The sequence below is a fragment of the Amblyomma americanum genome, chromosome 9 (assembly GCF_052857255.1).
Source record: "Amblyomma americanum isolate KBUSLIRL-KWMA chromosome 9, ASM5285725v1, whole genome shotgun sequence".
Classification (NCBI taxonomy): domain Eukaryota; kingdom Metazoa; phylum Arthropoda; class Arachnida; order Ixodida; family Ixodidae; genus Amblyomma; species Amblyomma americanum.
This window is the reverse complement of record NC_135505.1, coordinates 91,625,121-91,639,583: the sequence shown is the minus strand read 5'-3', so window position 1 is coordinate 91,639,583 and position 14,463 is coordinate 91,625,121. Positions and strand designations below refer to the sequence as shown.

The 14,463-nt window shown below is 46.5% G+C and overlaps 1 protein-coding gene across 1 annotated transcript in view; it reads left to right on the top strand.

Moving 5' to 3' along the window:
• The first annotated feature begins 8,798 nt into the window (after nt 1–8,798).
• LOC144105021 (venom metalloproteinase antarease-like TserMP_B) overlaps nt 8,799–14,463 on the top strand; it is a 48,016-nt gene continuing 42,351 nt past the window's right edge. The window contains exons 1-4 of the mRNA XM_077638235.1: nt 8,799–8,930; nt 10,082–10,153; nt 10,649–10,770; nt 11,298–11,347. Of these exons, the coding sequence (XP_077494361.1) occupies nt 8,844–8,930; nt 10,082–10,153; nt 10,649–10,770; nt 11,298–11,347 (331 nt within the window). The 5' untranslated portion in view covers nt 8,799–8,843. The remainder of the gene's footprint in view (nt 8,931–10,081; nt 10,154–10,648; nt 10,771–11,297; nt 11,348–14,463) is intronic.

Genomic DNA, 14,463 nt, shown 5'->3' with positions numbered 1-14,463 from the left:
CCTCTTCTCTACATCTAGACTGCCTGATTCAGTTAGTAGCATCCTTAATATTCTCAATTGTGAAGGAAAAGAGCTTACTTTCATGCACAAATTGCCTAAAGGCAACCAAATACATTTTCCGGATATCAAGCTAGAATTTACGCCCTTACCTGTCTGTTGGTCCTACAACCCCAGAATGAACAAGCAGTTACTACCCTATGACAGTGCACATTCCAAGTTATAAAAGTAGCGATCATTCACCTTGCCTGCCGGTCTACCCTACAAAAGTCATGTGAGAACAAAATGAGCTGAACTCTTAAACGTCACATTGAGAGGTTGTACGCTGCTGGGTAATCGCGGCAACTTATAGCCTGTGTTTGCGAAAGCCTTCTACAGAGGATGTAAAATACGACCCGCCAAGCGAACGAAGAAGAACGAAAACCAGTGTGTGCCATGCCTTACGTGCACCGAGTATCAGATAATATTAAGAATGTTGCAGGAAGATACGGCGTCCAACTCATGTTTGCGGCGCCGTGTAAGCACGCTAAAGTGTGTGCCATCATGAACAGAGACAATACAGAGCAAAGATGCACCTTAAATAACAGCCTGGAGTAAACAGAATGTGCCAGAGAAGTTATTTATCAGGTGCCGTTATCCTGTGGAAAGATGTGCATTGGCCAAACTGGGCGATGTTTCATTGAGAGAGAGGCTGAACATGTTCGCAATCTCTCTACCAACTCATGAAGGCAATTTAGCTTTACGTTGCAAGAAGTGCGAAAAAAGTGATTGCCACCCGTGTCTCGAAAGGACAAATTTGCTTGTAACGGCTAGAATCAAAACAGAAAGAGAAATAATTGAGGCGTTCCTAATCGTAAAGAACGAGAATAATTCTGTGATCACACCGTCCATTATGATTTCTCATAATGAAGTCTTGTTTCTTGAATGTGACGCTTTAAACTGCCCATTTTAACCATACAGATTTACTTTTGTTACTTTTTCTTTCCGTCCTCCATAGGTTTTATCCTGGTTTCAGCCTTTTCAATCCCGCGTCCTCTTTACCTTATGTTTATTGTTGTCTACGTCTCTCGCTCTCGGTTTCACGATTTTAGCCTCGTTGATAATGATTCCCAGACACTTTGTACATTTATTCTTGTTTTGCATCATTCTTATGGTTTCGCTTTTAGTTATTTTCTGATTAGTTTTTAATGCTTTTCACCTTCATCTTCTACTTTTGTTGCTGTTGATTCCTCGTCTCATCCGCTTCTGCTTAACAAGGTTTCGCTCGTAATCAAGGTTCTGTCGTTTGATTCATCTTCTTTGAATTGTTATTTGCACCTTTAGGCTCTTTATCTTCCCTTCTCCTTGTATCTAGGTTGTGAAGGGTGTGCAGGCATGCACACATTGGTGTTTTAGATTGGCTTTCCAGCTGATGCGCGCTTTTGTACACGAAACTTAAAATTATCTGGTTTGTTTGATTCCTGCGATGTCATTTGGTGGTTTTTGGAGCGTAAAGAAAGGAACTCTCAAAGCGTTTCCGAATAAAAGCTGGAAGTCTGTGCTCTGTGTGTGCACGGGTTTCCTGGCTCTGTCATCGTTCTATCGTGCAGTTTAATTATGAATGAGAAACGCCAACTAGCCCGCAAGAAAGCCCTCCTCAACGTTACGCACTTTGTGATTCCATGCGTTTGCATCCTTTAAGAGGATTGTTGGGTTAATGTTTACTACAGAGATAGCACTTTATATGAAGTATTCGGTGAAGCGACCACTAATTAGGACACACCACGCTGTATCGCACGGTTAACAATCGGGGCGCACTGGTGGGCACGTGATCACATATGAAGACAGGCTCCACCCGGTTTTTAGGAAGGAAGCGGGAGGTGCGATGGCTGGCCCTGCATTTTTTTCAAATAATATCAAGGCAGATGCCCAGCCGCAGCATGCGCAAGGAAAAGAGGCCAGGGGCTCTCCCTCGTCACTGAGTTCAAAATTTACGTTAAAAGACTCCAAGCAATGACCCCGCCGTGCACGCTGCCGAACGTAATGCTGATAGGCGTAGGGGCCAGGCCCGACACCGCAACCAGTTGCAAGGTGTCACTGCACTACACTGACGAATGACAAACCCGGAGCCTTCGTTGGAGGCTATAGCCGTTGCTGCACAATCAACAGTCTATCAAGCCGCTTGTAAAGCGCACGAAAAATTTGGATGTATAGGCGCCTGGCCTAAGACTTCGCTTCAGCGAGAGCATGGAAGGCACCAGCGATGAGCACCGTCCATGAATGCTTATGGGTCCAGCGACACGCTGCCGCCGCAGGTGGTGCCGGTAGTGAAGCCACGATTTGCGACGTCACGCAACGCAACCTCTGAATAAGATCGTGAGATGCGTGGTAATATTTTCGCCCACACATGGTCGGTGTGTGATACTCTGGTCGTGCGAGATATAGATCATCTGCACACCGAGTTATTTCAGCGCTTCTGTTGACGTTTCGCACGGCGGTTTGGAAAGCGTGCTAACAGTGTGCTACGTCCACCGATATTGTGTGGAACAGTCAGCCTCATCACGTGCCCACGTCTATCATCTACGAACCCGCCTGTGTTCTCGCATGTGTAGCCGCTGTATAGTGTGTTGTCAACATTACCGTGTCGACTCTTGCTCACCTCAGCACGCGAGGGTATATAGCGCAGACTATGTCTAGTCTCATTTTGATAGTTGAAACCTCGTGATGTGGAACATTGTGTTTCAGCAGCCAGCAAAATGTATCAATTTAGGTACACTTAGCATCGTATTCATAGGTACCTACATCAAGTGGTCATTTCGGAAGCAATCTAATTCACAGTTATCGTTGTACTTCGGTCACAGTGAGGAAGCACATCAGAGAGAGAATACAGTTTCTCATCTACTTAAAGCTTTCAGCGAAGCTCTCTACTCCTAAAAGATACGGCCCAGCCCAACTTTAATTTCGGTGTTTCGTAACGCAGATATTCGCGTGTTCGTCCTGCGTCTGCATATGGTCGGTAAACTTTGTACTGTTGCCAGTACGGTGGCTCAGTGGTTATGGTGCTCGGCTGCTGACGCGAAAAACGCGGGTTCGATCCCGGCCGAGGCGGTGGCTTTTTCATGGAGGCAAAATTATCAAGGTCCGTGAACTGCACGACGTCTGTGCATGTTAAAGAGCCCTAGGTAGTCGAGATTTCCGCAACCTGCAATACGGCGTCCCTCGTATCCTGATCCGCTTTGGGGCGTCAAAACATGATAACCTGCTTGTACTTTTTGTTAGTTTGCGCTCAAAGCGGTCGGCAGGCACCTTTATCAGTTTGTTTTGACGCGAGAGGCGACCAGACCTTACACGATTGATCGTGGCCGCGCGGATCTGCTTCCACATTTTCAAGAGTGTTGAAGTTGCTTTTCGTTCCTTATCTCAAAGGTTCTTTGGCGGCTTTAAATTGAGCGTGGCCAAGAGCTGCAGGCAATCTGCTAGACGACAGGGAAGCACGCTTGTTGCCTTTGCCCGAGGCTTTCAGTTCTTAATTGGAGCAGATCTGCTTAATAACTAGTTTTGCTTGGAAGTCTTTTTTGCTGTCTTCCTGCTCGCCTGACAGCCGTCATCACTAAGTGGCATCTTGTGGAGTTGCTATCAGACTTCCTTGTCGCACTCCCACCCTGCGAGTCGCCAGAGCCGCCCAAGCCGTTCGGTTCGGAAGAAGCAGATAAGAAGCAAGCCACAGAAGCCGCCCCAGCGAAAGACGAACAGCCAAGCAGCCATCCTCTCCAGGGGCGTTCACCTGAATGCAGCTGGTTACTAGCGGACCGCACGCGAGTAGAGGACCCCTCAGCGCCGACGTAAACCACTGCAACAAAACGAGCCTCCGTTATTTTACATGAGCCCCAAATGCCGCCTATGTTCGACAGTTCACAAGGCGAGGATCCTGAAAAATGTCTGGATCAGTAGGAGGGTGTCATCGCATTCCAGTTGGGAAAACCGACGAAGGTGAGGCACGTTTTCTTCTCGCTTAAAGGCTCGGCCAGGATTTGGTTCGGCAACAACTAGGCTTCTCTGGCGACGTGGGAATCATTCAGGCGAGAGTTCCTCAAGGTATTCTCAAGCACCGTCAGAAAGGAAAGAGTGCAGCTGCTACTACAATCACGCGTCCAACACCCGAATGAGACAATGACTGAGTACGTAGAACACATGAAGCGCCTTTTTCAACTTGTCGCTGTTAACATGATGCAAGAGAATATGGAGCTGTTCATGTGGGATTATAAAAGGGCACTTTTAGGTTGTCTAACCCGTAATCCACCAAAGACCGTCGTTGATTTCTCTAACGAAGCAGTGACCATTGAGAAAAACTTTGGAAATACGAGCTTTTCACTTTCCTCGACAGCTTCAAGTGATCTTGGCAACGCTCTCAGATGGCACAACATTCGCAGACAGTCTGCGGGATGTCATCCGTGACATTGTACGAGAAGACTTGCATTGCCTGTTACAATATTCGAACTTGCATGAAGAAGAAACCTTTTTGGAAATCGTCCAAAAAGAAGTGCAGCATGCGTTTGTCTCCCCGTCATCGGCTACTTAAACGGAACCTCAAGCCATCATATACGCCGCTTCAGCACGCAGTCATATACACTAACGACACCCCATAAGTCCTCCTCTTCGATGAGAACCAGCTCTCCCAGAACAGTGCCCACCTGCCCTAGCCCGCCCAGCCTACGAGCGACGCTGAAGCCGCAGGAAATCCTTTGCCTGGAGGAGTTGCGACAATCGCCCGGTGTGCTTCCATTGCAATGAGGCCGGCCATATTCTTCGTCACTGCCCGTAGTGCCCTATCGGTCTTCGTGGTTTTGCCTATGGCGCACCGACCACGCTTCGGCCAACAGCCGTAAAAAATTGGAGATTCCCTCTATCCCGACCATCCAGGCCATCCGGCATCGAATGGAAGAAACGGTTCGTGGCGACGTCAACCAGCGGTCGAAGAGCTGCTGGGAGGTACCGATTATTCTGGTGACAGAGAAGGATCGTTCACCTCGGTTCTGCATCAATTGCCGCGGCTTGAACAACATGAATAGCGATGTCTGCCCCTTCCAACGCATCGACGACACATTCGACCGAATTCAATGAACCTCAATAGCGGCCGCTTGCCAAAACAAGTTAATGAAAGGGCCCGAGAGAAAACACCGTTCATCACACCGAATGGCCTCTTCGAGTTCAAGGTGATGCCATTTGGTCTCTGCTGCGCACGAGTGGCGTTTCAGAGAGTAATATATGCAGTTGGCATTCCTGAAGTGGCAAATTTGTATGGTATATTTAAATGACGTCGTTTCTGTCTCGAACTTTGAAGGCACCTGAAAAGATTTTTAACAGTACTAGACGTAATCAAGTAATCCGGCCTGACCTTGAAAGCAAAGAAGTGTCACTTCACTTATGAAGATTTCATGTTCCTAGGGCACATCGTGACCTAGGGTGGAGTACGCGCAGACCCGGAGAAAACAGCCGCTATCGACCGACAGAAAGCTGTGCGCATATCCCAGGGGCTATTCGCGTGTTACTGACTATTTTTCAAGAACTTTTCACGCATCGCCGAGCCCCTGACTCGACTGACAAAGCCAGACGTGCCATGCAAATGAGAAGGTCCGCAAGCAGAAGCCTTCAAGGTACTTCAGCATTGTTTACAGACCTCTCTGGTCATCGGACGATTTTATGAAAACGCCAAGATTGAAATTCATACCGACGAAAGCATCGAAGCGCCTTGGCGCCGTCAACGCTCAGAAATGCGATGGACTGGAGAAAGTAATCACGTATGCAAGCCGCCCTCTTTCGAAGGTCGAGAACAATTATTGGACGACCGAGAACAAGCGCCTCGCCATTGCTTGGTCAACGTCGAAATTCCGCCCCTATTCTCTAGGGCGATCATTCAATGTTGCCAGCGATCACCCCGCATTGTGTTCGCTTGACTTTTTCTGGGACAGCTCTGGCTCCCTAGATTGGTGGAGCCTGTGCCTCCAAGAGTTCGACGTAACCGTCGTCTACAAATCTGGACGCAAGCATAGCGATGCGGACTGCCTATCTCGAGTCCATATCGAGGTGTCTCCCTAAGATGACGGTGAGGTCACCTTTTTCTCAGCGATAAGCACCATCGACGTCGTACATTGTCAACACTTGCATCCTCACCTACCGCTTCTCATCCAACATCTCGAAGGCAAGGCTTCCTAAACCTCAGTAGCATTCAAGCGCGGTTTGTCCTCTTTGTGGCTGTGACATCGCATGCTCGTGAAGAAATTCGCTGCAAACAAGACCACGTACCTACTGGTCGTGCGGAACAGCCTGCGAGAGAAAAGTATGCTGGCTTCGAACGGCAAACCCGCAGCTGGACTCCTCGTATTTACCTGTTACTTCGTCGCAGTCAAGATAAATACTGCCCAGGATAATCTGCCGACGTCCTACGGTATGTCAAAATATTCCTTGAGTGTCAGCGACAAAGGATGCCGGTGATCAGGCCAGCTGGAAGCCCATACCACCACTCAGCAAGCCCATTCAAGATTCGAATGTAACATCACGGCCCCTTCATAACGCCAGCATCTGGCAACAAGTGGTTCATAGTAGCGATCGGCTAATTAAAGCGAAAGCCCTGCCGAGTGGTACTGCCGTTGAAGTCGCACAATTTTTCGTCTGGCAGGTCCTGTTGCATCACGGCGCCTGAGACGTCCTCATCACGGATACAGGAACCGCATTTACGGCCTTGCTCACCCAAGCTATTCTGAACTACAACCACACAAGCCATCGGCGAACTACTGCGTACCATCCGCAGACCAAAGGTCTTACCGAGCGTCTCAAGAAAACTATTGCTGGCATTCTTCTCATATATGTGGACGCAAGACCCAAGACCTGGGATGCATCTTCCTCACCGGCGTCTTCGCCAGTGACGTCGCTGTGTTATAGGCTCGTCCGTGGCAGAGAGGTGGCCACCACGATCGACGCCACGCTGCTGAATGTCGCAGATGAAGGCAACATCGACGTTGCCGCCTGCCTTCAGCGTGCAGAGGAAGCCCGATTACAGATCAAAGCTCAGCAGTTCACCACAATCTACGGCACAACTTCAGCCGACGTGGTGCAGAAAACAAGCCGAATGTACGCATATTAGTGTGGATTACCATTCGCCGCATACTTAGTGAAAAGCTTTGGCGCCGCTACTTCGCCCTATAGAAGATCAATCATCGACTTGGAAAGGCCGATTACGAAGTGTCTCCCGACGGTGCGACAGCATCGCAGCTGCGCCGTTCACGCCCAGATTTTGTGGATGTCTTGTGCCTGTAGCCCTATTGTGGGCGCTAACAAACGCTCTGTATTTGCAGCTGCAGTGCTTGTCTCCTTTCTGTTTACTTCTTGTTTTTTGGATTTCTTTCTTTCTGTTGTAACTGATCTAGCCAGTGCATAGTTGAGAGGGGAGTAATACTGCGCATCTTTTTAATGTTTTTTGTTCATGCTTAAAGCCTCCGTCTGGCGGCTTTATTATTTAATTTCGTGACGCGAAAAGCGACCAGAATTATTTCTGTTGACCGTACCCAGGTTAAAGGCTTTCGGGGTTTTCCAGATCGTTGTAGATGCGCTTTCTTCCTTATTTCGATGGTTGTTTGCCAGCTCTAAAAGAGCGCAGCCAAGAACTGCAGGCATTTCGTTCCAAGACCACTGGGCACGCTTGGTATTTTCGCCACCGCCGCAGTGTCATCGTCATTATCATCATTTATTGTTCTCTTAAAGATCCCATCACAAACAATACATAAAAATTGGGGGTGGGTGCGAGGACAACGATGCGAAAAGGTCATACGTAAGCCCTTGAAAGAGTAAATAAGAGCTAAATCAACAATCAATAGGAATAGCAAATTGGGTAGAAAACGTCGGGTAAACAAAACAATAAATACAGAACAAATTAGGCACCAATAAAAAAAAGTCATTCAGCTCATTGTTGGCGCAGAAATGCCAAATATTCTGTTTTGTCTTGAAGCCGTTTTTGCTATCTTTTTACTCACCCTACAGTCGCATGCCTCTAAAAAGCGTTTTTTTTTTTCGGAGGCTTCCACACAGGAAGATTGAGCTCCGCTTTTTTCGAAAATTACGCAGCAAATCGAAAAAATACACTGTGTGATAGAATACACACCGTTTAAGGGGATCTACAAGCGAAAGGCGTGGCCTCCAAATCAGATGGCAAAACTCACTCGAAAACACCCCATTCAATATAGTGAAATCCATTATGTTTGACTTACAGGTACCATAAGTTAGTTTTCGGATTGGCATATTTCAAGGATCGAGTGAAATATAGCTCTGAGCAAAAAGTATTTTAGAGATTGAGTTACGGAATAGCGCTTTAAACAGCTAACAGATTATTAGCTTTCGCGTAGCCATATATCCCAGCAGTACGCCTTGTGACCTCCCTCAGGCTGCACATTCCTTCACTCCCCAATTACCTCATAAGCCGCTAGGCTACCTGTTGCCTCCCACGTTCTCTCTTTCCTTTCAATCTAGCACTTCCAACTCCCTTCCCTCACCTAAACATAGAGCGAGAGATTTCTCTCGGACCACTCTGCTACCTACATAAAGCAGTAGGTGGCGTTTGAAATTTTTTGGATTCATCACCTAAACCTAAATAATTTTATATGTTAAAAATCTAACTGAAAGAACCAACTAAGCAATTAATGCCTAATGCATGACGCTCTACATCCTAACCTAGAATGCAGGGCTGTATGGTTAATCAGCAGCCACAAAAACATCGCTATAAATAGTTTTGCGTTTACAATTAGTCTAAACGCCAATGTTTTTCAGGCTGCCGAAATAAGACGCGAAAAGAACGTCCAGACAGGTTCGTCGTAGAGATGTGCATGGTTACAAGCAAGGTTTACTCAAATCAATTTATTTCAAGTGAAGATCTTGTTCAATACATTGCTCTCATGTTGAATGCGGTACGTATCTTTCATTACCTACTACAGATTTTGGCGGCAGTTTTGTAAACAATATTATGAGCAGCAAATGCTAGCACAATAGGCCACGAAAAGGTCCTTAAAACCAGAGAAAGCTGGCATTGATGTGGTCTTCTTTAAAGAAGGTTGTTACCTTAGTCTATTATTGGTCACTGAGTAACCAGAGAGAAGAGCTATGCTCAGGAGACGATTTGCATATAAGTTATACAAAGGTAAACGACTACACTTACGATTTAAAGGCCTGTAAAGGACTAAAATGTTCGATGATTTAAAGGCGTCTGCCATATTCTGAATCCTGCATGTGCAGGATTTTATAATATATGCAAGTCTAAGCCCAGTTCTGAAGGCAGTGAAAGCTCAGATGCTAAAAGTGCACTAAAAACTTGTGAAAACTCCTGGAATCTAAAGAATGACCTACAAATTGAATATTTCTTGCATTTTACAAATTTTCTACATTTCGTTGCCCTTTCATTGGAGACTTGGCGTAGCTAGAACGTGTGCACTAGGTATTTATCTCTACATACACAAATTGTTAGTAAAAAATGTCAGTGAAATCAATTTTATGGCCGCAGTGGTGAAAGTTTAGCAACAGGTTGCTTCGTGTGTAGGAAGCAAGGTCTGCAGTTTGCTCGGATAGCATAAACTCCCCTATAAATTGAATCATTCAGTGTTCTACGCGCGTAGGCATCGTTTCGGGACCCTCAACTGAAAGTAAATGTATTTTTCTCACATACGTTACCTGTGAGAGAAACGGCAAGTGCAGTGCTTATTTCTGGCACACTGGTGAAAATTGCTCTATCATAGCGCTATATGGTATACACTTTTTTCATATTAAGAAGTGGCTCCTTTATAGATACTAGAATATATGGTGTTTTTCTTTTTCTTTTTTTGTTATGCGAGTCAAATAAGGAGAAGAATAACTATCGAATTATTTTTTGGCATTTTATTGCATTCAAGATATCGTACCTGGATTTTACTCCACTTATAAAAAAACGCTGAGGTTATTGAGTCATCGGTTATCTGGCGTCACCTTTACCGCTACACTGTTTTTTTAAATAATGGTAAAACGTCAAACGACGACATGCAGCAACTTTAAAAATTAGTAATGAAGCTTCATTTTTTATTGCCCCAAGGCTGCCCTCAGATTCATTGATTTGAAGTATCCCAAAATACGCTTCCAACTTAACCAAGTCTTCACAAATATGGTAAGTGCATTCTCCAAAAGCAAAAAAAAGGTAATTTACTTAGGCCACAAATTTTTCGCTGCTTCAAGAGAACTTCATCTTATTGAATAAATTGTTTAGTATACACTTAAGATTTATCTTAAGAATTACCTGACAATAAATATGGCTAGTTTGTTTTCCCATTGCCTATTTTACTGCAGTGCAATCCAAAGGAGATATTAAAAGACTACTTTGCTTTTCTGCAGAAAATATATTTAAGCTGTCACTCATGCGAATTTAGTGTTATACGCTGAAGAGCGTAGCCCCTCCATTGTTAAATGATTGTTGTACAGGTCTGTAGTTTTTGTGATATCATAAGAGCATTGTGGTACAAAAATTACGACGTTTTATGACGCCTCACATTGGAGGCTTATCAATGTAGCCCACATATCACACCTGAATTAGGTGCAAAGAATGCTCTTCCCTTCCTCAAAGATTTATATAGATGCATTGAATTTGTTTTCTTTGTTTCCTCAGAGTGACGAAATACTTAACAGTACCGAAGCCCAACCGGACATAATGGCGACGTTAGACAATATGAAAAAGCTTTCACAAAAAGGCGCTTTCAATCGTTGTGACATTGCTTTCTTCATTTCAAGGTATAGAATAAGAATTATTATCGTAGAGATTATCATGGGGGTGTTGTGTGAAATAGTTACCGATTTGTTAACGCTACTCAAAAGAGCTGCAGGCTACGAAGGCCTTGGTAAAGTGATGAGTTGTGTGGTTTTGTTGGTCAAAAATGTTTTCAGTCCTAATACGAAAGAAGAAACTCGTCAGTAATTTTTCCGCCAGGTGTGAAGATTCGGTATGTCCTGTTTGACAACACGCGTATCATTGTGTCAATTTTAATGCCTGCTCGCGTGAAATTGGTGGTATTCTTTATCAGGCTTGTAGCAAGCAACATTGTTTTGCCAAACGTACTTTTTAAAACAAGCCGTCACCTTTATAATTATTGCATGGATTGGTGAATATTTTAATACATCATGCCAGAGGAAAATGAGAGAGACAGTTTTTAAGTAGACGTGTAGTCTTCACTTTTTGTTCTTATTTAGAGAGACGTGACATAAGATGGTTTTCATTGATTCAAATGTATCTTTTTATGGTTTTCTGTACATTCCTGAAGCCACGATTTTGTAGTGTTTGAGAATGGTACAGCGGATAAAAGGATTGCTGGTAAGTTGGAGTATTCCATTTGTATTTTAGAAGCCACAAGAAAGACGTCAATTTCTGGCTTCACTCAACTATGTTTAAGCACATCGAGTATGCACACGAACTAAAAACTTTCCGATGCACCCAGAAAGTTAAGCGTCTATTGCTAATAAGCTTTTGACAACTTTGGCATGGCAGAAGATCTCACACTAACTATCGACTTTGAGTGGTTCATTCCAGCGCTCCGCACTTTTTAAATAAATACCACCTCAAAAGAGAGAAATTGCTCGAAATTTCCAAAACTGACCTGTATGCGCCTTTTGAATAATCCTAGTTAACATCTGCTTTTTTTATTCCATTTTGAACAAAATGTAGTAGTTTGCATCTTTTATCTATTGTTCGTAACTGGCATTGCAGATGTCATATTCTTTGTGTGAATTCTGCTGATCACTTTTACCAAAGTGTCCGCTGACGGTTGATTGTTTTGTACTTTGTGCTAAATACATAAACTTCGACCTCAGCTTCAAGCCTGCTGTGCAAACCTTAAAAAGCATAAGTTACTAGCAGTTGCATAAACTGAGCACGAATATTCCAAGTGACGTTTCACCGATTCTAGTGTACTAAGCACTGTAGATTATACGGATTCTATAGAATAGTACAAATATGTTACTCTGTGATCTGTCCTAAAAATAAAACCTGGAAGCAATATCGCATAGCATCGGTGATACAACCACAGTATCATCGTCATCTGCATAACTACGTCCAGTGCAATAGAATGGCCTCTCTCATATTGACCCCGTTAACATTGTCATGTGCCAGCCGTGACCATCGTGTTCCAGATAACTTCTCCCTATCTTCCGCCCGAGTGACCTTTCCACTGCTTGAACTACCTTTTCCCTTCTGGGAATGCAGACCGTTGCTTTAAGGGACCATCTGCTATCTTGCCTCGCCATTACGAGCATTTCTTTTTCGAGATTTCGAATAGGTTGACAATGAATCAACTTGGCTTCATGGCCTTTTCTGTTCTTCGCGGTCTGTAAATGTGGTACTTACCCTAGAGCCTTGGTAGCTGTTAATTAGCTTTAAAAGAGGACTACGCGCCTAGTAATTTTCAAGCTGAGCTGGAAACACCGGTGCGAAGCATGAAAAATAATTTGAATGCTATTTTATGCCTACAGTTTTATTGTCTCTGGGCTCCAGTGTTCAAAGCACGTTAACATGAGAGTAGACCGGCCAGCCAGGACTAGCACAATCCTGACGACACCGGAGTCACCGGCAAAGACTTGCTATTGCTGAGAGGACCACAGTGTTTTGTTGACGTCGCAGGAATTGCGACATTCCTACTGAGAGATATTGGTGAAATGCTATCACTCGAGGGTTCCTCTCAAATAGACTCTGCCCCATTCCTATTCTCATTTATGTGTCGCTCTCTTGGTCCGGATCTGCGGCCACGACCTGCTCTAGACAGATATTGTTACGGTGTGGGATGCCACGGGGTGGCCACGGGCCCGCCCAGAGAAATATAGCAGCAGTACGGAGGAGAGCCGGCGAAGCACGACCGGCGGCGGCCAAGCTTTTTCGTTCTATCTCTCTCGTGCTAGAGCCGCGCGCTCGCCGCTCGCGCTCGCTCTCCGCCTCTTCTTTTATTCCCGTATCACCTTTCCACCGGGGGCGGGGGGGGGGGGGGGGAGGGGCGGAGAACTCAGGCCGTGCTTTGATGCAGGGTTTCCTGGGGCGATGCAATGTGGGCTCGCAGATAGGAAACGGTCACACTCTTCGTTGAATTCGAAGTGTGTGAGCTGGGTGAAGGTGTCTGCAGTCGCCGAAGAAGGTCCCACACCGGTTAGGCTAACTTCAGGGAGTTTTATGCATATTGAGCGGCGATCCGTTTATGGGACTGCATTGCGTGGGGAAGGCATGGAGCCAGCAGGCGACGACGGCACTGATGAGGACCCGGTAGCTAAGTCGGAGTCACCGCAGGCGCCGTAGACATATCGCTTCATGTTTCAAACATGCTCTGGGAAAATGTGGTGCACACCGCATGGTCGATGCTCTGGCAGGTCTTCGAGGCGGTATGTCACGGGACCGAGTCGGGCAACGACAAGGTAAGGGCCGCGGTATCGGGGCAAGAGCTTTGCGGCACGGCCAGTCGCACGGATGGTGCGGCGAACGAGGACCAAGTCACCGGGCCGGAAGGGGGGATGTGGTGGTGCTGCCGCGTTGGCCGCTTGCACACGCGCGTGAGCCGTGAGGAGGTTGCGCTGGGCGTCGAGGCGGGCGGAATGAAGTCGTTGAGCAGATTCAGTTGGTGACGCAGTAGGATGGGGAAGGCCCAACTGCGCGTCGAGAGGGGTGGAGGGCGTTCTGCCATAGACGACTGAGAACGGCGTCACATGCGTTGTTTCTTGCGCTGCAGTGGTGACTGCAAAAGCTGCAGCAGAAACAAAACGATCCCAGTTTGTGTGGGACGGAGCGACGTAGGATGCGAGTATATCCGTGAGGGTACGGTTAGCACGCTCCACGAGGCCATTGCACTGCGGATGATTGACGGATGTAGTGGAATGCGCAATGCCGAAGGAGCGGAGGGCTCGCTCGAATTCATGGGACATAAAGCAGCTCCCACGGTCCGTGATGAGGCGCCGGGGAACACCGTGCCGATGAACGAGATGCTGTTCCACAAACGCGACGGCATGAGCGGACGACGTGTCTGGAACGGGCAGTGCTTCGACCCACTTGGAGAAGTAGTCGATCGCAACCAGAACACACCGGTTGCCGGCACGCGTCTTCGGAAACGGGCCCAAATGATCCAGTCCAACCAGCTCGAAAGGTGAACTTGGTGGCGAAAAAGCCTGCGGGGGTGGCTTGGTTACACCTGTGGACGGTTTTCTGTACTGGCATGTCTGGCAGGACACCACGTGTTCCTTGACATCTCTGGACATATTAGGCCACCAAAACCGCTCCGACACTCGTGCGTAGGTCTTGCCGCGACCAAGGTGACCAGCCGTGGGAGCGTCGTGTAAGCCACGCAAGATTTGCGACCGCAGTGTTGCCGGCACAACTGGCAACCAGACGGGTGGTCGACCACGGAGCCGCTTCGCATGACACAAGAGGTCGTCCTTCATTCGATAGACCCGGCGTAG